General features: G+C 44.9%; 1 protein-coding gene across 9 annotated transcripts; it reads left to right on the forward strand.

Annotated features, from left to right (window-relative positions):
• The first annotated feature begins 514 nt into the window (after positions 1 to 514).
• Positions 515 to 25,880, forward strand: USO1 (USO1 vesicle transport factor). Of its 9 annotated transcripts, none has more exons than XM_018084665.3 (26): positions 515 to 599; positions 812 to 898; positions 1,018 to 1,082; positions 5,182 to 5,261; positions 6,236 to 6,247; positions 8,572 to 8,672; positions 9,553 to 9,655; positions 9,814 to 9,869; positions 10,126 to 10,246; positions 11,601 to 11,779; positions 12,223 to 12,363; positions 13,121 to 13,209; positions 13,717 to 13,871; positions 14,109 to 14,320; positions 15,153 to 15,173; positions 16,868 to 16,978; positions 17,632 to 17,750; positions 17,947 to 18,128; positions 19,023 to 19,144; positions 19,859 to 19,997; positions 20,725 to 20,888; positions 21,487 to 21,576; positions 22,337 to 22,423; positions 23,794 to 23,892; positions 24,341 to 24,556; positions 24,948 to 25,880. In XM_018084665.3, the coding sequence occupies exons 1-26, from the start codon at positions 534 to 536 to the stop codon at positions 25,023 to 25,025; spliced, it is 2,895 nt and encodes a 964-aa protein (XP_017940154.3). In that variant the 5' UTR covers positions 515 to 533; the 3' UTR covers positions 25,026 to 25,880. The 9 variants fall into 9 exon arrangements, with proteins under 9 accessions (XP_017940154.3, XP_029820382.1, XP_029820381.1 ...); XM_029964522.1 differs by having other exon boundaries at positions 22,337 to 22,417; XM_029964521.1 differs by having other exon boundaries at positions 14,115 to 14,320.
• Positions 25,881 to 26,154: the final 274 nt, after the last annotated feature.

A 26,154-nucleotide genomic window follows, 5' to 3' on the forward strand; every position in this document is an offset into this window, starting at 1 on the left:
GTCATATCAATTTCTGAATTCCAAGTCTTGGGGTTGTTGTGGATGCACAGACCCCTGAGAAGTCTCAAGGAACTGGGTTACAGGGGTGTGCTGGGTTTGTTTTTCAGACAGGTTAATGCCCCCAGCATCTGCCCATCTGTTTGTCACCGGGAGCCAGTACACAACAAAACGTTCTGCGAGCTGACCCTGCTCTTCGCACCCGTTTGGGATGTTTTTTTTTCCTTAACGAGAACTGCAGGCCAAGCAGCGGATCCCGAACAAGGCTGGGAAGTGCGCTGAGGGCTGGGATCTCTCCTAGAGCGCAGCTGCCGCTGGCCGGGGCCGGGGTGCCGGTAGGGCCGGTTTCCCCGCTGTTGCCGTGCTGAGGACGCGCGGGCCGCCCCGCGGTATGTTCCCGCGGTGTTCCGCTGTCCCGCCCGTCCCGCCCTTGCCGCGTCCGGCGCCACGTGGCAAGCGCAGGCGCGGCGGCGCTTCCGCGGGGGTTTGCGGCGGAGCGGGAGCGGCGGGCCGTGGCCGGGCCGGGCCGAGCCGCCATGAACTTCTTGCGGGGCGTATGGGCGGCCCCAAGCGCCGGCCCGCAGCCCTCGGGCGCCGACACGGTGAGCGGGATCGCCGGGGGCCGGGCAGCCCCGCGGGACCGCGACGGCCGTGCCGGGGCTGCGCCCCGCTGACAGGCCCGGGGTGTGCCCGGGGCCGCGGGGTGGGAAGGGGGCACCTCTCCCCTGCGGTGCCGGAGCCCGGACCGGGTGTCGGGAGCTTTCCCCGCGGTCCTGCCCGGCCGCCTTAGCCCGGGTGTTATGTACCTTTCCAGATCCAGAAGCTCTGTGACCGGGTGGCTTCGTCCACGTTGCTGGATGACCGGAGGGACGCCGTTCGTGCTCTCAAGTCGTTATCCAAGGTAAGTGCCAACTTCCGAGGAGCCGCATGGATTTGAAGTACCTTTGCCATGTACTACTAAAGAAGCTTTGTTTGGTGTTCGGGCTTCGACCGCTGACAAATCTGGTTTTCTCCGAACAGAAATACCGGTTGGAGGTCGGCATACAGGCCATGGAACACCTCATCCACGTTCTCCAGACAGACCGGTGAGTGCTGCAGCCTCCTCTGGCTGGGAACGGGACCCCCTTCTGCTGAAACAACAAATACGGAATCAGTGCTCTGGACTGACAAGACATAGAGGGAGCTGTGTTTCCACTAATTCCTATCACAGTGGCTTTTTGTGATGATCAAGTTTATCAGAGCATATTCAGAGGGGATAAGGACAGAATTCCAGGGTCTTGGATGAGGGACAGAAACACTACTTCAAGAGTGAAGGTAGTACCAAAGTGCCTTCATGCTTCTCAGTGGTTACTTTTCACTGCTGTGGGAAGGCGAGTCCAAAATGACCATGTATTTAACTAATACAGGGTTTGAAATAACCCAAATCAGCCTGTTATTGGGCAAAAGGTGAAGTAGACACAATTAACAGGAAGTGAATGAAGTCATCAGGTGTGTGCTTTTGCTGCTGTGTTAGTAAATGAATTGGTAGAATAATTCTGCCTTGGATAGTAATGCAGGCACTGACATTGAAGGATTCAGGTGAACAGGAGAGCAGGATGCCAGGGCTGCTGCTGTGACAGATGACATGAGTCTGAATGCTCTGTGGGGACCAGAATGTAGTATTTGTGGAGTCCAGTGTTTGAAATATGTTATCTGTCTCTGCAGCTGATTGCATTGCTGTACTTGATAGTAGGCGCAGGTTGTAACATGGAACCTGTTTGCAGTGCTTGGATTGGGACAGTCTTTTTCTATCTGGGTTTGAACCATTAAGCTGATAAACTGATATAAAACAGCCTTAAGGTCTTATGTGGAATACCTAGATGTGCATACATGGGAAGGAGGAGTGTGTCTCTTGATGTCAAGACAAAGGACAGTTAGGAAAGCAGCAGTTGTGTGTCTGGAAGGAAGCCTCTTGCTCCTCTTATGGATGTAGGACATGAAACTCTTCAGTGCTCAACCCAAGGCTGCTGGTGGAGGCCTTGCTTGCCCAGCCAGTTATGCCAGCTGGGAAGAAGGTGTGGGGCTGCTGTCTAGGTGAGTCCATGTTATTCATCTGCCTGGATAGTTAAAACTGAATGTCTGACCTGGTGCAAACAGCGTAAGGGAAGATTATAGGAGTAACTGTCCCTGATACGATGGGGAAGCACTTCAGAAAAACTAGGTTAAGGAGCCTTGCTTTCATCTGCTTCTCTGCTCCTGAGGGCAGATTTGAACTTAGAGAAGGGAGGTGGGGCTCTATTCTTCTCCTAGCTGAGATGCCAAGCTGAACCCCTCAGGGCAGGGACTTGAGGCTTTTCTGTGCTTTTTGGGCTCTAGTTGATCCTTGGGAATTTGTGTATCCTGGACCCCTGTGGATGTTTTCTGTGACTCAGGCTGCAGCTCGAAAAACCATTTAATACATGTTTGTTTGGGTTTTCAGCTGCAGAAATGCTGTCTGCCACAAGATATTGGTGAATTGATTTGCTCTTGCCAGCATGGCAGCCACCCGACGCTGTGTGCCCTGGCTTACTTGAGAGAGCATTGTAGGCCCTGTGGCCGACCAGTGCAGGTGCTAAAGGTGCTGGGGTGCTCTGTTTGCAGTCAGCGATGGTAGAAGTGAGAGGGGTTTAGGATTATTTCAACACAAATCCGAGCCAACTCATCTGGATAACTGGTTAAGTGACTCCCAGGCTCAACTGTCCCCTGTGCCCAGTGTGACAGGCATATTGAACTGAGGCAGGTTGGCTGCCAGAGGGCAGTGCTGTGGTTGCTGTTTCGGTGTGTGACCTTTGGTACCTCTCCAGTGTCCACCTGAGGCACCCTAAAGCTTTCTGCAGCAGTAGAAAATGTTCTTTTCCACCTGTTGTTCACTTGCTTGAGGTGCAGCTGCATGGGATGAGAAAAGAGAAGTCAATGGCTGACTCAAAGTGTCTTCTCACATGTCACTGTTTTCATGTGAGTCACTCATGCTGGCTGTGCACACTGACTGTGTTGCTGCGAAGTTTAAGATTACAGAAGGTTTAATTTGGTAAGTGAAGGTGTTTCTTGTGTCCTGTTCTCACTTCTGTCCTTGGATTTTGGGCTGTTGTTTCAAATTAGTTACAGCCTTTATCCTGGAACAGCAATACACCATTTCCTAAATGGAAGACAGCATTCTACTCGTTAAAACAGTTTTCGATTGTCTGAAGCTCTGTCTCCTGCTTGAGTGTTTAAAACTTGTTCTCTAGCAAACTGGCTTCTTGGACTAGTGTTCCAGCTCTGTGCATCAGCCATCCTGGAGCCTGAGTCAGCTTTACATTTTCCAGACTCTTACACACACCAGAGTTCTTATGCCATATGTTTATTTTGTAATATAAAGTAGGATGTGGTAGAGGACTTCTACTGACGAACTGTCTAGATGTTGCTACATCCCACCAGGGATTATTTTGAAAGAAACTTGGCATTGAGTGTAGAACAGGCCAGTACCACTGAACGGTTGGTGTGAGAGAAGGCATAGGAGTGAGAAGCCAACTTGATCTTTTAACTGTTTTGTCTCTATGTATATTAGAAGATTTTTGAAATTCAGTCTGACATTGGAGAGAGCTTGGAGCCTAATGTGTGGCCCTAAGAGAGCTGTTTTTCCTAAGGCACAGACCATAGTTATATATGTGTAGGACAGCCCATACATGGGTGCCTTCCTTTCCATGTGGTTCTGCTCAGCTGTGGTTTGTGAACTCGGAGCACTGCCCTGACATCTGGGTTGAATGCCATGTCAAGTCACAAATGGCAGAGGCAGGATGGGGAAGGTGGCCTGTCCAATGCAGCAGTCCAGCACAGGGGCTGCATCTTTTATGGATGCCTGACAATAGAAGTGTTATTTCTTGACCGATTGTCACTCCAGAGGAGAAGCTGGACAGCTTCAGTCCTAGGAGAATAATCCATGAAATGTGGTGTGTGCTGAACAGCAGAGGTGGGATGCTGCTGTCCTCGTTTTGTGATGTGTTCTCTTTCAACTACAGAAACGTGTACATTAAATTTGCTTATTCTTTTGTAGCTGCTGTGATTTCCTTAACAATGGAAAGGAAAAGCAAGGCCACAGCTTGGTGGGTGTTTTTAGGTTTCCAGGGAACTTCTGGGTGTTATTAGATGTGGAATTGTTTCAAGTCTATGAAAAGGAAAGCATAGACTTTGTAGTAGTGTACTGAAGAACTAACATGACACAGGGAAAACACGAGCAGGCTGGAGATGTGATCATACCTGCTAGGTGAGACCATTTCCATGGATTAAAAGGTGAGGTGGTTTTTCAGGCCTCTGCTCTGAGCCAGCCTAGCAGCCTCTTAAAATGCAAATCTGTCTTTGGTGTGGAGCCTTATTTGGTATGCCTTGGTATGCCTTACACAGTGCAGGCAAGCACTTAAAGTCAGCGTGAGATCTTTTTTGACAATGTGCTTTTCAGATATTTGGCTAAGTCATGCCGGTACTGTGAGGTGTCTTTGCAACCAGAGGTACCTTTGTGATCTTAGCTTTTATTTTCCTTTGGTTTTTGATCAGCTGTGCTTTGTTTCCTGGTTTAAGAGCAACAAAGCAAGCAGCAGCAAAATGGCTACACTCAGCTCCTGGACTCTTGGCTGTGTCTTGGTTGTAGTGCAGGGTTTACAGATGCTTCAGTCTTGGTAATGCAGAAGAAACAGGTCTGTCCTGAGGCAGGCCTGGGTGTGAGCAGGTGAATTAATGCTTTAGGGTTAGCAAGGCTGCCCTGCAACTTCATGGGGATGCTTGGAATTCAAAACCCCTTAATAACTGGGTGTAGCTGGAGAGGCTGGCCTGTTTGGAAGAATCCACAGCTGGTCCTGCATTCTTCCAAGCTTTGGCTGGGGTTCTGGCTGACATCCTGGGATGGTGCTGAAGCTTGTCTGCAGCTTCCTTGGGTGACTTCCTGGGAAATGGTCTGAAGCCTTCCCAGAGCTTTTTCCTGGTACACTTGAAGAACAGGTTGGAGGGAATGACTCAGGAAATAAGACACACCTACAGGGAAGCTTCCTGTGGTCATCTTGTGTCTCCAGACTTACTGAGGCTCGCCTGGGGGAGCAACCTAAAGCTGCAAAGGGAACTACCTGGGCAGAAAAGCAATCTTGTAAGAGTAGCTGGAAATAAGTCATTAAAGAAAAGTGGTTCTCTCATTTGCAGTTCAGATTCTGAAATAATTGGCTATGCCTTGGACACTCTCTACAATGTAATATCGAATGACCTAGAAGAGGAGGAGCAAGGTAAGCACTCAGTAGTAATAGTTGTATTAACTGTGGGGCTCCTTTCCTTGGGGCTTCTTCAAATCATCATCAAATGTGATTTACTAATGCTGAGACTTGCTTTGTTACTGTGTAGCTGTTAGGACAATGCTAAAAATCTTGTATGCAGCTTGCATTAAAATAACACTGATCTCTTGCTTATTAATTTTAAAAACTATGTTCTGTGAACAGCAGTCAGGTTGGAATGGGATAATTGTTCTTTTCTAGTCTTGTAAGTTAAAAATCAAGTCATGGTTTGTTATTGTGAAAGGATAATTTTGGCTGTTACTGTCAAATGGGACCCTACAATCTGATGATTCAACAGAGATGTTGAGATGTAAGATCTCAGGTACCTGTGATAGTGATACTATGTAAGTATGAAGATGTTTTTCAGCCCTGCTGTGGCACTTTGCAGAGTGATTGTGCCAGTCCTTCCCAAGATGTCCAAGCAGCCACTGTACAGCTGGGCTGTGAAAATCCATGCCACTTCCTTGCTAGGCCATCAAAGCTGGTCTCAAAGGCCTATGAATGTTATTCTGAACAACTATCGGATTGTTGCTTGGCTTACTTGCCTTTCTTTTCCTTGTTCATCAAGTTCCCTGATCTTAATGAAAGATGTTTTGAACAAGGTCAGAGTCTTACAGTGCTGGTGAATCCATGTTTGTGGTAGTGGCTTTGATTATGGACTGGACTAGAGTGTTATTGGCAGTCTCTTAAAATGAGCAAAGAATTGTCAAACTGGAGTTGTGTGAGAGATCACCACTCCTTTAAGAGTAAGGGGTGGTTTGGTTCAGCCCCTTCCATAAGAACTTCCCAAAGGAGTCAGGGCTCCTGTAGGAAGCTGGGATGGCTGTTTGGGAAACCTCAGCTTATGCTGTCATGGGTTGTGTGGTGTGGAAAGCTGTTCAACTTGTAAACCTGTCTCTTCTTTCTTTTTATTTTATCTGCACTGACAGATGACTCTGAAGGTAAAAGAACCTTTACTTGTATGAATATGGCACTTTAGCCTTAGTTGCTACTCACACCAGTAACACTTGCTGGCACTTAAAAGGGACACTGTAAAAACCTGAACTGGAGCTCAGGGGAAGCACTTTGCCTTCTGCTCAACACTTATTCCTTGGAGCTCAAGTGTTTCCAATTGGATTTCTCCTGTGATTTGGCATGTTGAGTGCCAGAATATCTCTACAGATTGTATGATAAGTTTTTAATAAGGATGTCATGAAAGTGTGCAGCTCCAGAACTGGTAGGATTTTCATGGGCTGAGATCTGTGAACAGGGTTTGTTTGCAGGAAGCCCTGAAGTTGGACACAAATGCACGAGCTGCACGTGAGCATCCTTTACAGTGTCTTTTTTAAGCAATGCATGTTAAAATAGTGTTCACTTCTACTCCAAGTCACCACTAATTCCTTCCACGTTCTTCTTTTTTAAACTGATTTTATCAAAATGCACTTCATCTGTTTATTTTGGGATTAAATTCTAATTTGCTGTGCTGCTTGTTGGTGAATTGCTAAGAGCTGATCTTACCAGATGGAAGTTTGTCTTTTATTTGAGAACCCTGTGAGTGTCTAGATTCAAAGAGCAGTTATGGGTAGAAGGCTGATTGCAAGATCTGTGGTGTATCCATGTCAGTGAAAGATGCACTTTCCCTTTGCCTGTTTTTGTCCAGCTCCCTCTTTTCCTTAAATGTAGCAGAAGAAATACTTACAGAAAAAAGCAAGAGCTGAGAGAGAAAAAAGGTGATTTGGCCCTTTCATAGAAGAATCCTGAACTAGAGTAAATAAAGTACAGCAAAGCTGAAAGAGGCTGTGCAAGCTGTGGGTACTGCTTAGGTTTTGCCTTACCACCTGGAACTTGTGCAAGGACAACAGTTGGGATCAAGAGTTCAAACACCTGTTATTTGCAGCTGGGCTTGGGAAAAGGACAAGATGTTCAGTCACAGCTCATGGAAAAGTCAAAATGAGATATTTTGACTTAATTTTAAAAGGAAAATGTTTAGGGTTTGGGGCTTTCTCTCCTTGGCTTGCAGCAAACTACAGTGTGCAATCCATGTCTGGTTGATTGCCAACTGAGTTGCCTCTTACTCTGCAGTAGCAAGTGCAGAAGCTGAACTCCTGTGGAGTTTTTATTTTCATTTATGTAAACCAGGAGTGTGCCAGACTTGCTAAGACCCTCAGCTTCAGAGAGCTCACTATGGGGTTTATTGTGCTAGGTGCTCCATGCCTAGGCTGCTGTTATTTTTGCATGCAGTCTGTCCTCTCTTCTATCACTTCTTTGTAATGTTTCATTGTTTTTGCAGCAAGAAACTTACAGGAGAGTGTTGCTGCTTCTCTGTCCCTCTTGTAAACTCTGTACTGCTAAGCCTGCTGAAGGGGGAAATGCAGCTGTATGACATGGGAAATGATCAGCTATTCTGTATGGAAGGCCATACAAAAGACTTCTGCTGCACTGGAAATCCTTAGCAAGTAGATGTTACTGATACCTTGCAGTGAATCACCATGGCCAACAGTTTGAATTAGGTTTATTGAATTTAATTCATGTTCTTGGCACCAGGTTTGTTTTGCCATACCCCCCAGCAAGTGCAGAGCTTGGAAATGGTGTGTGGTCTTTGACCCTTTTTATACCTGCTCAGTTGTTAATGGTTTATGTCTCCTTGATAAGGCTGTAAATCCTGCACTTCAAGTAGGAGGAAAAAATCCAAAGACTCTTAGATTTAGTCAGAAATTCATTGGCTTTACTGTTTGTGTTCTGTTAATTTATATTATAAAAAAATCTGTTTCCCTTGGGATTAGAGTTGCTCTTCCTGAAGTTTTTCAGCTGACATTGCCTTAACTGTGCCAAGCAGTAGTGCCTACATGCCATTGCTTTGTGGGGCAGTTATGTAAATTGTCACTCAGCCTAGAAAAACAGCAGTGGTGCAGAGATGCTGTCTGCATGTTTTTGTCACTTTGTGGGATACTTCTGCATTTGCTTTGTGTTCATGCAGCAGTGGTGTGACGTGTACTTTGCTTTCACACATCAGTGAGTGGTCCTTGTGGGGAGCTGCTCTCCTGCATTGGTTGAGCTGCATGGGGATGTCCTGCTCTGAGACTTCAAAGTTACTCTTACAATAATGTAGGGGTTTTGTTTTGTGAAAAGCTTGTTTTGGTGTTTGTCCTGAAAATAATTCCATTAACATTATACCAGTGACTCAAAGTCTTTTGGTCACCCCTGGCCTTATTTTAATAAGAATAAAAATCACAGCTGCTGAAGTTGTTCCAACTGTGTTGTAATACGTTGTTTTTTACTATTACAGAAGAAAACTTGGCAAAACAAGTTGATGATTTGGGAAGTCAGTTCACAGAGATTTTCATAAAACAGCAAGAAAATGTCACTCTGCTGTTGACTCTTGTAGAGGTGAGTAACAGTGTTGTACCTGGGCTGGAGAGAGCCATGGTGTTGTCCCAGTGAGGCCTGTGTGAGGTGTGCTGGCATCTAGTGACTGTGGGGTTGGAGGGGACTCAGGACTGACCTGGATGAACACCATTAGTGCAGCTTTTCAAACAGGGTAACATTGAATAGAATCACAGCATCTTTGAGGTTGGAGAAACCTCTAAGATCGTGGAGTCAACTGTTGACCCAGCACCACCATGTTCACTGCTAAACTGTGTCCCAGAGTGCCACATCCACATGTTTCTGAACACTTGCAGGGGTGGTGACTCCACCACAGCCCTAGGCAGCTGTTCAATGCTTCACCACCTTTTCAGTGGTGAAATTTTCCCTAATACCTAATAATCTAAACCTCCCCTGGTGCACCTTGAGACCATTTCCTTTCATCCTGTTACTTGGGAAAGGGTTTTAGATACTTGATTAGAAACAATAAAAATTATTGCTCCCCAAACAGCAGCAGCTGTGACTTGTGCAAGGATAATTTTTGAGATAATTAAATGATCATGAGACAGTAGTGTCTGAGATGCAATTCAAGTGGAAAGGGTGACTGCTTTCCTGCAGCATGGTATGTTTAACTCATTTTCCAATGGTTTTATCTTCCAGAATTGCCTCTTCACTTGCAGCTGTTAAAAAATTTTGTTCCTAAACTAGAAGTATTATGCTTGAAGAGAGCAACACAAATACCTTTTTTTTTTTTTTCCCCTTGGTAATCCAACTTCATTATGATCCTGTGCTTTTCCCACATGGAAACCATGTTAGGCTTTCAGCAGTATTAAGCATCTGTCAGAGTATCTGAGTTAAATACTGAGGGATGGATTCCTTAATGTACTCCTCTCCATCTCTGCAGGAATTTGATTTCCATGTCCGTTGGCCTGGAGTGAAGCTACTTACATCTCTTTTAAAGCAGCAAGGCCCCCAAGTGCAGCAGATCATTCTTGTCAGCCCCATGGGTGAGTGGTTGAATTCACTGCTGATAACCTTGGAACTGGAAGCTCAGCAGAGATGGCAGAGGGCTTAGAGGAGTCTTGAGCAAGGGGTCTTGAAGACCCCCAGCACAAACAAGCTGCACCTTTTAATGCTACTTTTTAAAAAAGTGTGTTTCTTGCAGGTGTTTCCAGACTGATGGATTTACTGGCAGACTCTAGGGAGGTTATACGGAATGATGTAAGTACAGAAGGAACTTACCCCTCTGTTCTGTGTGGCCACTTGGCATCCTCGGTGTTGTCCACGAGGGAACCACTGCCTGGTGTCCATGGTGGGGTTTGAGATGTGCTGACTTGCAGGGCATGAAGTCCAGGCTTGTGGTCCTGGCTGAGGATTATGCTGTTCATTCAGCATCCTTCTGAGAGCTGTGACTTGAGAAAAGCAATGGAGTTCTGGAAAAACTAAGCTGAATTTTTCCTCTCCCCCTCCTGTCAAGGGAGTCTTGTTGTTACAGCAGTTGACCAAAAGTAATGCAGCCATACAGAAAATTGTTGCCTTTGAAAATGCCTTTGAGAGACTTCTGGATATCATAACAGAGGAAGGAAACAGCGATGGAGGTAAAGTCTGAGACTTGGTCTTGTGCTTCTGCACCAACTATTAGGAGATGTTTACATTAGGTTTACCCCTACCTACAGTGGGTAATCAGACCTGGGTCAGTGGGTAGAAGGAGCAAAACTTACACTGGTTGGAACAAACCAAGCAAAACCAGATGGACCAAGTAGCAGGGCTTCAGTGTCTTGTGAAAAGTGACAGTTAAAACATCAGCCAACCTCTCTGAGCACGTGTGAGTGAGTTAGTGTGTTCTTGCCTGGCTTAGGCCTGGGAATGTATGTGCTTGGAATGGCAGCGTCAGATGTGTGTGCTGCATTTGTCACTTACAGAGTTAAGCATCTGCATTCCTCCTGTGAGATCTTTGGATGCTTGGAGTGACTGGAGGTAACAGCTTGCTGAGTTCCTTCAACTGCTCTGATAACTTGAGTTTTCTGGTCAGCTCCTTGCCAAGTGATTTACCTGTTGGGATAAAGGATAAAAAAAATATGAGCAAAAATAGTGCAGCACTTTGGGGCTCTTTTTTTACTAGCAACACAGAATGAGTTTACCATCAGTTGTAGTTTACTACACAATCTATTTCAGTAATATGACAGGCTGCTGTTGATGACATTTTTGTGGGCTGCAGGAGCAGCTAATGCTTCTCTTCCAGCTCAGTTATTCCAGGTATGTTGGCATGGAAATATTAAGCAAACCTTTGATTTAAAGCTGCTATTTTCAGGCAGTTAATAATTTTAGGAGCCTTCGTATGTAAATTCCTAAGTGCTAAAACTTCTCTGCTTCCCCCCCTACATATCTGATCCTCTGATAGGAGGAACCTCTATCTGAGGATAACACGAACTAGAAAGTAGCTTTGAAATGAGTTGAAGATGTAGCCAGTGATTGAAGAGAACAAATGTGTAACCCAGGAAGAAACTGCTGCCTTGGAACCACAATGCAGTTCAGGAGGAACTTCATTTGAGTGCATATGATAGAGATAGTGTAGTCTGACACGCAAATAGGTGAACTTCAGGACACAGAGTGATGGTGAAGTTTTGTTTTAGGTCTTTCCCATTCCTACCCACTTGACTAATGAGCTGTATATGCTTTGGAAATTTGCCCTGGACTTGTGGAGGAAAAACAACTATGATTTCCTTGGAAATATGCTGGATCAACATCAATGTGTTTAATTTAGAGTGTCCTTGGATTACTTTCTTAATTTGTGAGGTTCCCAGTTCTTGATCCAAGTGTGACGTGTGTTCAGAATGGAGAGCTCAGAAGTGTGTGCTCTCTTCTACCCAACACGTCCTGCCTGCAAGGGGAAACTAGTTTGCTTCCATCTTTTCACTTGTACTTTGATTTTTATTTTTTTCCTCTCATCAGGAATAGTGGTGGAAGACTGTCTCCTCCTCTTACAAAACTTGCTGAAGAATAATAATTCCAATCAGAACTTCTTCAAAGAAGGTTCCTACATTCAGCGTATGAAGCCTTGGTTTGAGGTGGGAGATGACAACTGTGGGTGGTCTGCACAGAAAGTAACTAATCTTCACCTAATGCTGCAGGTAAAACCCTTCCCCTAACTCCTAAGCACCAATGCCAGCACTTTGTCAGCTCCCTTGTGGTGAAGGGTCATGTCACAACTGTGAGACTTGTGTTCCCTTTAGCTCAGAACTAGCTGCCAATGCTCATGAGCTGTGCTGCTTTCAGCACCAGCACTGCCAAAGGTGGACCTGTAATGGCTGGTATATCACACAGCTTCATGTAACCTGAGCTGCAGCAGTGAGTTAAGATGAAAACATAATCAGGGATGTTCTGTGTAAAGAATCCCCCTGTATGGAACTCAAAATGAAGCAACCATAGGTAGCAATGAGATGAACATTCTGTTTTTCTCCAGTCTCCATTCTGAGGAGCAATTCTATTTCATGGTCAACCTCAAATGAGCTTGGTTTTGCATTTCAGAATGTCTTGGGCTCTCCTCACGTGGAACTGTTTCCCTTTTTTCCAGCTTGTGCGGGTGCTGGTGTCTCCCACCAACCCTCCTGGTGCCACGAGCAGCTGTCAGAAGGCCATGTTCCACTGCGGGCTGTTACAGCAGCTCTGCACGATCCTCATGGCAACTGGGGTTCCTGCCGACATCCTGACAGAGGTAAGAGGGGCAAATGGATGGAGGGATGGGGGCAACCAGAGGGGTGGTAACAGCAGTCTACAGGGAGAACCAGTTGCTGCAGAGACAAACTGAATATTTGCTAAGCAAGTATTTCAGATGCCAGACATATCAGCTTCCTCTGTGGGCAGCACAAACGGGAGAGTCACTTACATTGTGTTCTGCAAGCAGAAAGGATTTGGATTTGCTTACTTTTTCTGCTGGATTTCAGCGTATCCCAGAGCAGCTGAATTGATCTCTGTTTTCCTGATTTGGGGGTGGGTTTTTTTATTGTTTCTCTATTGTGAGAGTCTTCAAGTGTTCTTTTTGGCAGGCTTCCAATGATGAGGAATTCTAGGTTCTAGAAAGCCCTGTCAGCAGTGGATTGAGTGTGGACTGGTTACTCTGTTGCAGTTTTTTGTTTCATAAAAAGTTTCACCTTTTCACTTTTTTAAGTGTCCAGTTTAACTGGCTGGCACAGCAAAACTGATCTGGCAGAGAAAATTAAGTTGGAGGTGACTGGGTGTGGTAGAGCCCCCTGAGCTCTTTGTCCCTTAACCTTAGGTCAGTGTTTCACAGCTCCTAAATGCTTTGATTTCATGTGCAGTGGTTTTACTGAATTGATCTGTGCTGAGGCTTGGTGTGTGCCTTTACATACTGAGCTGTCAGGGTCGGACTGAACAACTTGAAGTGATCTAGGTGGTAGATTATGGCTCACACTTCAATTTCTCTTAAACTTTTCTCTCTGCCCTTTCCCTAGACCATTAATACTGTATCAGAGGTCATCCGAGGATGCCAGACCAATCAAGACTACTTTGCCTCTGTAAATGCACCTTCTAATCCACCAAGGTAGGGGAAGAAAAGCGTTGAACTCTGGTAGTGTATTGGTATGGGCCATGACAGTCTAATCCAAAGGACTGTTTAAATTCAGAGCTGGAATTAGGCTCTGGAGCAACACCTTGAAGTTCATGTGGGGTGTATTGGGTACAGCATGAAGGTGTCAGGTGTGTTTGTACAGAGATGAGGCCTAGAATTCATGTTTGGTGGCACCTGAAAACTGAATGAGCAATAGCAGAGAAATTCCTGGATTGGATCAACTGCCCCTGTCAGCCAGAGGACAGTCTACAAGAGCATTTGGAGGCAAGGAAGATGGATAATCCATCTGCTGTTCTGTGTTTTAAGTAACTGAAAAACTTGAGTAACACCTGGTATTTTAATGCTGTTGTTTAAAATGGCTATAGATGCAGTGGTAGGCCACGGTATCTTTCCTTATCTGTATAACACCCTTCAAATTGTAGCTGTGGTTGTCTGCATTCACAGCTTTGTTCTGATGGCTTTCCCTTCCTTTTCCTACAGGCCTGCCATTGTTGTCCTGCTGATGTCCATGGTGAACGAGAGGCAGCCCTTTGTGCTACGCTGTGCTGTTCTCTACTGCTTCCAGTGCTTCCTCTACAAAAACCAAAAAGGCCAAGGAGAGATTGTGTCCACGCTCCTGCCATCCACCATTGATGGTAGGGCAGGCCCACATGGCTGCAGGGAGCCCTGAGCTGGCACTGTGCTAATGCACCAGCTGCTGTCCTGGGGGGAGTCAGTACCTGCTGTTCAGTGTCTGATCCAGGCAAGGCAGCTTGGCTTAGAATTGCTCTAAAACCTCGTTTGTTTGTTTTCTTCATGCAGTTAAAGTCTTTGCTGTCCTAAATACTTGGCTGGTTTTGTGGCTTGTTTTAATCTCTTGGCCTCTCTGGTAGCTACAGGTAACTCTGTCTCGGCGGGTCAGCTGCTCTGCGGGGGCCTCTTCTCCACGGATTCCCTGTCCAACTGGTGTGCTGCCGTGGCCCTGGCCCATGCCCTGCAGGAGAATGCCACTCTCAAAGAGCAGCTGCTGAGGGTCCAGCTGGCAACCAGCATTGGCAACCCGCCCGTGTCCCTGCTGCAGCAGTGCACCAACATCCTCTCCCAGGTACGGCTCTGCCTGCACCCTTGGGATACAACTCTGGGTGTCCTGGGGAATGCAGCTCCTGGGCAGGGGCATTGTGAGGATACAGGTGGTACAACGAGGAGGGTTGTCTTTTGCAGATAGTTTTTAAGCACTCCTTAAAGCACTCTGTGCTTCACAGGGAGGAGAAGAGCAGCAAATCTTGCTTTTCCATCACATGGCTTCTTGATGCTGCCTGCTCTCAGATGCCCTGAACTATCCAGCCCCAAAACTTGGCTTAAGAGATAAGGCCAACTGGCAGGATCCCCAGTGATGATGTTTTTGTGCTCAAGAAGTGCCTGTTTGGTGTTTAACCTGGGCCTGCTAACTAGAAACATCATGAAAACAGCAGGCTCTCATGTATTGATTGTTGGCTTTGCTATGAAAGGCTAAAAGCTTTTTTTGAACTTGTTCAGCATCTTAATACCTGACCTGGCAAATGACCAGTGAGTGAAGTTCCCCTTCTAGCCCAAATTTCCTTGTGACATTCCCCTCTGTTATAACCATGTGGGGGGAAAAAGCATGTGGAATAGTAAGGAGCTAGTTATTCTGGTGGTAAATAGACTTTTCCTGCAAGTGCAAATAATGGCTGGAATTTTGAATTCCTTCATGTGACTTCTTTCAGCTGCTGTAGCTGAAAAGAGCCAGTACTCATTTTTTATCTTCTTCCTGGCATTTTTGCGTATGGTAAATTTGAGTCAGTAAAACTGCTTTAGGCTCTTCAGTCCTAAATAATAGAAGAGACTCAAACTGGGGGGGATGTGTCTGAACTGTGTTCCACTTGAAGGTTCTCCAGTAATGTGTGTGTAACTTGCAGGGTGATAAGATCGACAGACGGGTATGTATTTTTTGGCACAGCTTGGGCATTTTCTTGCCAAAAGCAGGCCTTTCCCTCTTGTCTGGGGTTTGCTGGGGAGGTTTTCTTTAACTGCTTTTTTTTTGTGTTTCCACTTACAGCTTTGTGTTGCAGTGGGTTTGGGTTTTCCCTGGCATAACAAACTCCTTGTGTCTCCAGGGGATTCTCCGGGGGTGCTCCACAGAACTGTGGCATACAGGGCAGCACGGGTGCTTCTTTTGCAGTGGGGTGGACTCATGGACCATCTGTTCATGTAACAGATGTGCTTTCTTGTAAGGAAAACTAAAACTGTTGGAAACGCTGTTTTCTGACTGGCCTGTAGCAAACAGCTGGGACCATCTGAAGTGGGAACATGCTGCTGGTGTCCTGGCTGCTGAAGGAAAAACTGTTTAACCTGCCTTCCAGACATGGGGTGTGTTCTACTTACCAGCAGCTACTTTAACCTTGGCTCTACTGGTCCTGAATAGCTGGGTTCTCATTCTGAGCAAATGACCCCTGAAGAGTTGTTTGACTTCCAGGCTGTTAATTGAAGCACAAAAAATAGTTTCATTTACTCTGTTGATCACAGCTGTCCTGAGGGGTGGGATTGTGTTGTTCCCAAGCCTGAACTGTAGAACAGCAGCCATGGAGCACTGTCATCTCTGAGTGGGTGTTACCACAGTGTGCCTAGAAAATAGCTGTTGTTTATAGAGGGTGTTTGGCACTGTGTGAAAATCCTTAGGCAGAGCACATCAATATGACCTCAGAATAGGAAGCAGTGCATGAGAATAAATGTGGTTTGCAGCTGCTTCCAGCATAAATTGTGTGTGCTAAGTGCTGCACATAGTAATTCCATGTAAACAAGAGTAATTCCATGTTTCTGAGTTAAGGGTGTGTGCCAGTGTTCTCAAGAAGCTTGAGATGTGCCCACGTGCTGTAGGGCAACACTGCCAGTTCCAGGGGTTATTCCCAGTATGGACTGGTTGATGGTGCTGGGCCAATCAGAACCAGTATTTGGAAATGGAAGTGAGGGAACTCTTTTGCTTCCATCTGACTATTGACTGTTGGAAGAGATGGATGCCTGTTTTAGCACAGCTGGGCCCAAAACCCTGCAGCAGAGACAGAAGTAGTCATTTTGGAGACAAAACTGAATTTTGTCAAGTTGACAGAAATAAAGTACTGCAGTTAGCATTCCTGTCTGAACTGAAAGCCACTCCAGTATTATCTTTCTTTGACCTAGAAAATAATAGGAACACTTGGCAGTTTTTAGTCAGCAGGGCAAGTCTTGGTGATGCATCTCTTCCAGGGAATCCTTACCTGACTACATGTACACCTTGTTCCTTCTTTACAGGCATTGTGTGTATGTTCCTTTGTGTCACCCTTGTTTTAATTACAAATGCAGAACTAATGTGTTATGACTTTATATTGGTGCTAACTTGCCTTGAATCATTTTTCACATATGTGTTGCTTGCTGGTGTGCTCTGAAGACAGTTCAATATGAATGGTTTAATCTCTGTTTGATCCAAGCACTAAAGCTGTTGCCAGAATAGCTAAAGAATGGGTGGTTTTTAAAGACATGACTTGCTTTTAAAATTATGAGGTGGAAGTAGGTGAGTTCTGATCCAGTACAGCTTTTATTTTTTTTTTTTAGTCATCCACTGTGTGAAGGTGATGATGGGGAGTTTTATTCTTTGCAGGGCAGCAAAGTGCAGACCAGGGTTGGACTACTGATGTTGCTTTGCACTTGGCTGAGCAACTGCTCCATTGCTGTCACCCACTTCCTTCACAACCCAGCCAATGTACCTTTTGTATCCTTGACCTGCTTGTGGATAGAACCCCTTGCCTAGACATTACCTGGATTCTTCATTTTCAAGTCAAAGGTTTGTCTAGATGAGTTTACAGGGATTCTGCATGACATGAAAGAAAATGCAGTGGACCAAGAGACAAAATGAGCCTTTTGTTGCCAGTGCTCTGCGTACCCTGCCCTGTCTGTAGGATGCACATACCACAGTGCAGTGGAAAAGCACCACAACTGACCAGCCAAGTGGGGTGTTACTGCAACAAGCCCAGTGATGATTTTAGTGTGAATTAAGCTCATGCTCAAGTGGCAGGAAGAGTGTTCATACTTCTGTTTAAGAAGAAATTCTGTGCTTGCTTTTCAGGATAAAAATACTGAAGTCTGTAAGGCTAAACTGTCACCTTATCTACACTGCAAGTCTTTAGTTTTGAAACAACTAAATCTCTTGGGTTAAACAGTTACTGAGAACTTACAGGGAAAGCACTGATTACTCAAGTCCTTCAAAACAGGAGTTAACTTGGCAAGGGTTTTACCAGCTCTTCTGTCTAATTCTTAATCAAGCTTGGCCTTAGTGTGAAAATAAATGGGAATGTATACAGGGAGAAACTCATTGCATGTGCTGTGATGCCGAAATATGTCCAATGTCCTTAACAAGAGCTCCAGCTCACAGGGCAGATAGCTGAGAACCTGGGAGAAGAGGAGCAGCTCGTCCAAGGCCTGTGTGCACTTTTGCTTGGCATTTCCATCTACTACAATGACAATTCCCTGGAGAATTATAGGAAGTAAGTATGACGTAGGAATAAAAGGACCGTAGGGAAAGGTTCTGTGAGTGGCAGGTGGTGGTTTAAGAGGCTTTTAACTGGGACAGGGCAGTGGGGTTGAGACAGATAAGAGTTGCAACTGCAAAACCTGCCATGAAGGAAGGAGGGGTTCACTTCTCAGTTGTTGCACTGGGATTGATTTGTCTCTTGCTTTTAGAGAGAAGCTGAAGCAGCTGATTGAGAAGAGGATTGGCAGGGAGAACTTCATTGAGAAGCTTGGCTTCATTAGCAAACATGAACTTTACTCCAGAGCTGCTCAGAAGCCCCAGCCTAGTTTCTCTAGCCCAGACCACATGATGTTTGACCATGAGTTCACCAAGCTGGTAAAGGAATTGGAAGGTGAGATGTTGCGCTCGTTTCTCTAGTTTATGATGAGCTGGTGGCTACCAAATATACTGAATGTAACTCTCTTAAAGCAGTGTGATGACATGACAAGGCTACAGGAATAGCTGGAAGTCATCATATACCTGAGCTTGCACTTAGTGTTTAGTAAAAATACTTGAACTGGATTACTTGATATCCTTAGAAGAAATGATTCTTAAATTCTTAATAGATTCTGGGAGTTACCACACTGGCCAGGAGCTGTTTACCTGTGCTCACATGGAAACTCAAGTACCGAGCACATGTGATGATCATAAAGGCTTGATTTGTGGAAGTACACAATCCAAATGTTGGCTGTTTGCAACTGTTTCGTTAAGAAAACTTAATGCTGAATTTCCTGTCTTTCTAGGACATGATGGACACTTGCTTTAGTCTTTTCTGTCCTTCACAGAATAGACAGGTTGTCATTGTTCTTAACATGTAACTGGTGTCCTGTTTATTAATATTATACTTACACCTCAGACTAGAGAAGGAAAAAGCCTTAAAGCAGCGACTGTAAATATGGGTTTGCCCAAGCAGTTTGATCTACCTTTTGCCACTGTAGTTCAGAGTCTTGCACTTATTGTACAACCACTTGTGCTGCAGTTATAGTGCAGACATAGTGCAAGTAAAACACAACTTTTCTGATAGGATAGGCTCAAAGCACCCATTTACTTGTCTGAAACCAAGTAAAGCAGTTAAGTGTGCAAACCCTGCAATAAAGAAATCACCACTTGCTATTAAACCTTTGCTTTTTTTTAATGTGCAGGTTGAGTTTATCAAGCCATGAACTCAGACTGTGAGGTTTTGGGACTCTTTTGAAGACCAAAAAAATTGAACTGGGCTCTAATTGACAAAGACTGTTTTTGACAGGTGTTATAAGTAAAGCTATTTACAAGTCCAGCGAGGAGGATAAAAAGGAGGAGGAGGTCAAGAAGACACTGGAACAGCATGACAACATTGTGACTCACTACAAAAAAGTCATTAGGGAGCAGGTAAGAGGACATTACCCTGTACATGTGCCTTTACAAGCTCTTTGTTTTGTCTTCCAGAGGCACTGCAGTGCAGTTTGATACCCTGTTCCAAAACAAGTGACAAGGAATCTTGCAATGCAGAAACACTTGTAAAAACACTTCTGCCTAGGTTTAACTGAAATGTCAGTGTTTAGAACACCGGATAAGTTAATTTTCTTTTTTCTTGAGGGGCATCTGTTCTTGTGTTGGAGCGTTTCTTCTCAAATGAGGAACTGGAGAACTTGCATCCCCTCAGAGATGCAGTTCTTAATTCTGTGCTCTCACCTTTGGAAAGGCGACAGATGAAATGGGGCTGAAGGAAGAAGTGGTTTGTTGGTGTAGTTTGAGTATTATACCTACTATGGGTGGACTCTCAAAACCTTTTTTCCAGTGGTAGTTCAATTGTGTGGTTGCTGCAGCAAGTAGAGGAACAAAGGTAATGAACTTAAACTGAAAGCAGGTGTTGAGTTTAGGGATGAGGGTCTAGGGGACATGTGGAACTCAGGGGCACTTCTGAACCATCAGTGAAGCTTTAGTGAACATAGGATGTCTGCAGTTGCTGTGACTTCTTTAAAGATTCTTGAAGTGGACTAAAGTGCAGGTCCTGTTAAGGTTTTTTTGTCTTTATTCACCTTCCTGACAGGATTTTTTTCAGAAGTGTTATTAGTTCTAAGTGCTCTTTTTTTCCTTTCACAGGACCAGGAGCTTGAAGAACTAAAGCAACGAATCAACACTTTAACATCTCAGAATGAACAGCTCCAGGCAACTGTCACACAGCAAGTGTCCCAGATCCAACAGCATAAGGACCAGTATAATCTCCTCAAAGTGCAACTAGGTAGGCTTCATGAAGAATAATGTAAAATATTAGGAGGAATGATATAAAATCATATATAAAGTCTGCCTTGTGCTGAGATGTTGTGTGAGTTGTGGCAAGTTGCAGCAGAGCTCCAGCAGACATGTCTGTTGGGGAACTGTGGCTAGCAGGAAGCTGCTGGGAGAGGCTGCCTCTGCTCTGCTTCAGGTTAATCCAAACCAGTCACTCCCTGTTCAGGCTCGGAACAGGTGGGCCACAGAGTGTGCTGAAGTTTGGATCTGGAATGAAAGCAAGAGTTGGGGAAGATGTCAGTAGGGCACATGTGCAAGGTGAAGCCTGTTGCTGTCACTAGAGAAATTGCTGAGTGTTTAAATCAGGGCAGTATGTTCCAGTTGATTCCAAGGTCAAGATGCCTGATAAGCTGGTTATGACATTATTTGAAAAAACTCTAAATTATCTATGATTGGAAACAATTATCTTCCCTCTATAGAATTTGTCATGACCTTACTTTGGATGGACTGAATGGCTGAAGCAGCATAAATACCTGAAGGAATGGCAAATTAGAGCTCTTTATCATGTGCTTTTATTATTATTAAAGAATTCTTACATACTGTGCTTTGCTTCCTGAGTTAGAATGGCTTGTATTGCCCTGTGGGGCAGAAGGGGAACAGGCAGTAAGGACTTGAGTGTGTTTGAAACCAACTTTAGAATGATGTTTGTTTCATCTTTGTAAACTCCTGTTCCTTAGGAAAGGACACTCAGCATCATAACTCCCACAGTGACACGTTCCAGATGAATGGCATTCAGACAGAAGAAGTGAGCAAGTTGAAAGAGGAGCTGGAAGAATGGAAAAACAAGCATGAACTGCTGCAAGGGCAGTTAAGGGAAAAGGATTCTGTGATAGAAAAACTAGTAAGTGCTGTCTCAGCAGAACTCAATCCAGCTGCCAGTTCCTGGTTTCAAGTGTAACTTGCCTGAAGCTGTGCATGTCCTCATGGTGGTGGCAGCCAAGCTATCCTGACTAATGGCATGCTGGAAAGAGGGAATGTGGTAGGAGATGGCTTGAGCAGAGCCTCTGCTGCTTAGCACTGTTGGCACAAGAAACTTGTGCATCTTTAGAACCAGTAGTCTTAGTGTGTTTTGGGTGGGGAAAAATGGTGGGCATCTCCTAGGAGCTTAGTGGGGGTAGTGCCCCAGACCTGCTCCTGGTGGCCTGCCTGTCAGTGCAGGCTGACAGATGCTGCTTTCAGTGGTGTCTGTCTCCTGCAGCTGCACTGGGGAGGGGTGCTTTTGCACCCACCTTAGAGGAGCTGAGGTCCCTCTGAATGCAGACCTCTGAATGCTGCTCTCATGTCATCAGAGAGCTTTGATGTGCCTTTGAGTCTATTTGCAGCTTCTCTGCTGAGAGTTTTGATCATGCAAGAACACTTTGCTTGCTCTTTTTTTTTCTGACAACATGACTATATTTAGGGTTTTCATTCTAAGGCTGATTTTTGTGTTGCTCTTACAGAATTCTTCCCAGTTGGAAATGGGAACCACAGAACAGTCTTCACAGACTATCAGATCTGCTGGCTTGGAGCACAATAGTGAGCTGCAGAAGGTGAACTTGTGACATTTCAGCAAACCTGGGCTCAACAGGGGTAGCTTGGGATGGGAAGGGAACTTTGTCACCCTTCAGGGAGGAGCACTGATTCTTGAATGTGTTGCTGTTTTTAATCATCTGTCTTTGTAATGATGGTCCTGATCTTGGAGCATCAAGGTTATGCATCCAAAAAAAAAAAAATCAGTTTTCACTAAGCAGGTTTCAGGCAGGACAAGACATTTGACTTGTCAGACTTGCAGAATGTGTTTATCCACTGCAAAGCATATGTTTAAATGTAGCTATGGAAATTTCCAGGTATTAGATGTACAGCACAGACTAAGTGTTTAAATGACTGCAGATCCAGGAATTTAAGGTAGCTGTTGTTCAAAAAAATACCTGGCAGAGTTTGTCTGATCACAACTAATTATGCCTGGATTAGTAAGTCATAGTGGGTTTGTGCTCTGAGAGGGATAATGGACAGAAGATGCTCATGAGAGTTTAGGTGGTGTTAAACACCTTGATAAACATGACTGGGGCTCAGACAGGTGCCTCGGTTGGGCATTCCAGAGAAATTGGTTTGTGAGAGCAGGGTAGAAAATAGTCTAGTTTAGTCTCCTAGGGAAATGGTTGCTGTGCTCCCACTGAGAGGGAGGCAGATTTCCTGACATACATGCTAGTGAGGCGGTGAGTCTGGTAGCATTGAACTTGAGAAAAATATGATTTGAATAACTACCTTGCCTTATCAAATTAACTTTAAGTTTTTGTCTGTTTCCTAAAGGAATTAGAAATGCTCAGGAGTCAGATACAACTACAGGCTGCAGAAATCTCCAAGCTTCAGATGGAGAATCAAAAGCTACAAGTAATGGTACCAGTGCACAAGTTGCTTCTGTTTTTACTGGGGACTAAATCTTCAAGACCTGCCTTGCTGCTTACAGTGTCTGTAGCTTCTGTCCTAAACCAGTCTTGTTTTAAGAATACACATCAAGTGATTCCAGCAGTGTTTTAAATCCAGTAATGAGTTACTGAGACAAACCCCTCATGAGAACAGAGGGGACTGGTAGTCAAGTTAGTGCTCTGGGAGGGCAATGTTCCTTGGTATTCTTAAAAAAGCAAATACCAATTACTGGGGGTTTAAGCTCATGCTCTAATGAAAGGAAATAGTTTTGTGAGAGACAACTGTGATATCATGTACATGGAAGGGATTATTCTTACAAGCATTGGAGAATGCTGACTAGAAAGTTGAGGTACAGCTGAATGGCAAATGGGAGGTGCATCTGTCTGTACAGGCCTTCAAATGCTGCAAAGCTTTCCTTGGCTGGGTACTGGAGTGATAAACCAGTAAGGCCTTACAGAATGGCTAAATCAATGTGACTGTCCTCAGCACTAGCAAACAGCTTTAGGAAGTGAACACTGAGCTACAGAACTTGAACAGCACGTTGTAGGGAAGTGTTACAGACATTTCCACAGCCCACTATACAGATGAAGCTGCAGGAACACGGGCCACGCAAACAGCTGCCAGACAAGTGTTTAATGTACAGCTGGTCAGAGAGGAAGGCTTTGAACACTGCTACAGTCACAAGTGTCAGCTGCTCTCATGGGAGATGCCACTGCATGTGTGTTGGCCATGTGTGCTCAGGAGGCAGAGGTGTGTCTGTGTTCCATTGTGCCATCAGCTGTCAGGCCACCTCACTGCCATCCTACATCCTCCTGCCTCCCTTGCTTGGAGCATTGGCTCAAGTGTGGTACAACTGGGAAGGCAACTGTCTGGAATTTGTGCTGTGTGGCCGTTGTAGCTGACAGACAGTTGCCACATTATGGACATTATAACTGGGCAGGGCTGGCTGAGGTTTCACTAGTGCTATTTTTTAGTAGTCACACACAGAGATTTGGGTATTAAATCTAATAAAAGCATCTTTGGCCCTTCAGAAGTGTCTAAGTGGGTTGGCTTTTACAGAGTCTGCCTCGAAGAAACCTGAACAGTGTTTCAGCTCTAGCTTCTATGTAACAAAGATTTGCACCTTGTGATCTCTTTGTGTGAACATGTGCATGTGCATAGGAGTTCACTGAGACCCCACAATCACAAATCTGTTTCCTGATGCTTTGCAGCATGGGATGTATATAATGACCATCCCTTGGCTATGCTGTAAAAGGAAAGACGCTTTAAGAAAATGACTGTAATATCTTAGCTTACTGTGTTGGTGTGTGAGGCACTGATAGTGAATTCCTTGTCCACAGAATGCAACTGCAGATCCTGTGTTAGGAGATAGTGGTGCAACAGCAGCAACCAGCTCTGAATTGGAGGCACGACTGGAGCAAGAAATAAAAGAACTGAAGGTTGGTAGTGGGTGAACACCAAACCAAGCCACTACATAATCAGCCTTCAATTAGGAGGGCTTCTACAATAGCAAAGGTTTTAGGTGGAAGTGGTTTGTTTCCTTAGCATCCTCAGTGTCTCAGGCCATGTAGGGGAAGCTGGATGTCTCCTCTGTTTTTTCCCTTGGGAAATGTAGACCTTGTCTGCCTTGAAGGAGTTTGTAAGGACAGTCTAGGAATGAGCTGTACTCTGGCATGGCCAGTGCAGTTGGGCTGGGCAGAAGGGAGCCCCAGTCAGTACTTGTCCTGGTAATGGTTTGGGTAAGGGTGTGTAGGTGTGTGTGGGAGCAGGGCCACCAGGCACAAGGTGGGTTGAAGCTGTTAAAGGTATCGTATGGAACGTGGTTTTAGGAAACGGCTGTTCCTGTGTTTGTACTGTAACCTGATGTGGGATTTTTCCTGTTGCCAGAGTGAAGTGAAAACCCTCTCTGAGGAGAAGGAGTCGCTGAAGCAGCAGCTGGACTCCTCCAGCAGTACGGTTGCCATATTGCAAGATGAGAAGAGCAAACTGCAGCGAGAAGTTGCAGAATCCAAGAAGGAACAGGATGATCTCCTGGTGCTTTTGGCTGATCAGGATCAGAAGATATCTGCACTCAAGATCAAATTGAAGGATCTTGGCGTACCGGTACGTGAAGGAATGCAGCCAGTGAGTTCTTGGGTCTGAGGCAGATATGACCAGTCTGGGTATGGCAAAGCTTGATCCAGAAAGTCTGGTGAGGCCTCTTTCTATGCACAGAGGGGTGTTAAACATAACAGAGTTACTTTCTCAACTTAATTTGGCAGCCATCAGTAAAAGATGACCCCTGCCTCTTGTCCCCAGTACTCAACCACCTTTAGCAGAGAAGTAAAAACTGTGACATTATGACAGTTGCATGTATGAAGCATTAATTGATCTGGCTGATACTCTGAGGGTAGCTATAAGCTTATCTGCACTCCCTAAGCATTTCTCTTGTCTTCCACTGGCTGGATAAAGTCAGAGGGGTTACTGCTCACAACAGATCTTCTATTAATTTCAGGTTGAAGATGAAGATGATATTGAATCTGGAGATCAAGGGGACGAAGATGAGGATGGGGATGAAGATGAGCAGGACTAGAATGCTTTTGTGTGTTACTATGAAAATGAGATTGCATTGTTATTGGGGAAAAATCTATTACTGCTGTACAAAGCAAAATATCTGCTTATGGGAAGCAGATGGGAAATGGCAACCGTGGGCCTAGTTACAAGTTACTGGAGTGTTTGAAAACCCTTCGTACTAGGTAAAGCAAACAAATCACCGTTTCAGTTCTACATGAATATCCCAAGTTGTACTTGTTTAGAAGTTGCTTTAGACACTGTTTAAAGCAGGGACATGACAATGCTGATGCCTCAGTTCATTGTCATTGATAGTCCTCTGCATTTGTCTATAATTAAATACAAAAGTATTTGGTTTAACACCTGTCACATGGAGTCGTTGCCCCTGCCTTGAGCGTGGAGCTTCAGGGTAGTTTGTGGCTTCCTCTAAAGAGCAGTGGGAGGCAGAAGGGCTGGGGTGGCCTCTGCCAGCCTCGGGGGCTGGTCCTTGGGGTGCACCTGCACACACGTGTGTGCCTTGACACCCGCCCTGGCTGCAGTCAGACCCTCCTGGGGAACCACAGTGTTCTGCTAGTACCACGGAAGAGTTTCCCTTAAAAGCTGTGCAAGAAAGGTAGCCTTGTGGAGAAGAATCTTTGTGGAAACCCAAGACCAGTACACTCTTGGAAAAAAACTAACATGCTACTGCGTCAGCATAAGAAGTTAAAATCTTGTTGACTACTTCATTGAGGAAATGAAAACTGCTCTGATTTATATAACTTATTTGGTCTTGATGAGTGAATAAAAGATAACATTTTAAAAGAAGACTGAAAATGGTAAATGCATCAAATTCTTCTTTTGGTAATAAAAATAGGTATGTCTACTTAGCGCTCATTTATTCTCTTGTCCTGTTTTAATAAAATATATTTTAATACACATAAGAGAGTCTAGAACTCATCCACTTTGGCACATGCAAGTACTGAAATACCACCTCCTGAGGCTCTCTACCTGAGTATGGAGAGTGCACCTGGTTCACTTTTTGATTTTTGGAACACTGGATTTCATTAAGTGCTTAAATTCTTTGGACCTTTTTTAAAAGTAAAATCATTGCTTAAGCAGGTGACAGTATGAAGAACAGCAGGAAAGACAGACATAAATGGTACTCATGAGCT

The sequence above is a fragment of the Manacus vitellinus genome, unplaced genomic scaffold (assembly GCF_001715985.3).
Source record: "Manacus vitellinus isolate BGI_N305 unplaced genomic scaffold, ASM171598v3 scaffold_73_pilon, whole genome shotgun sequence".
In the NCBI taxonomy this organism is placed as follows: domain Eukaryota; kingdom Metazoa; phylum Chordata; class Aves; order Passeriformes; family Pipridae; genus Manacus; species Manacus vitellinus.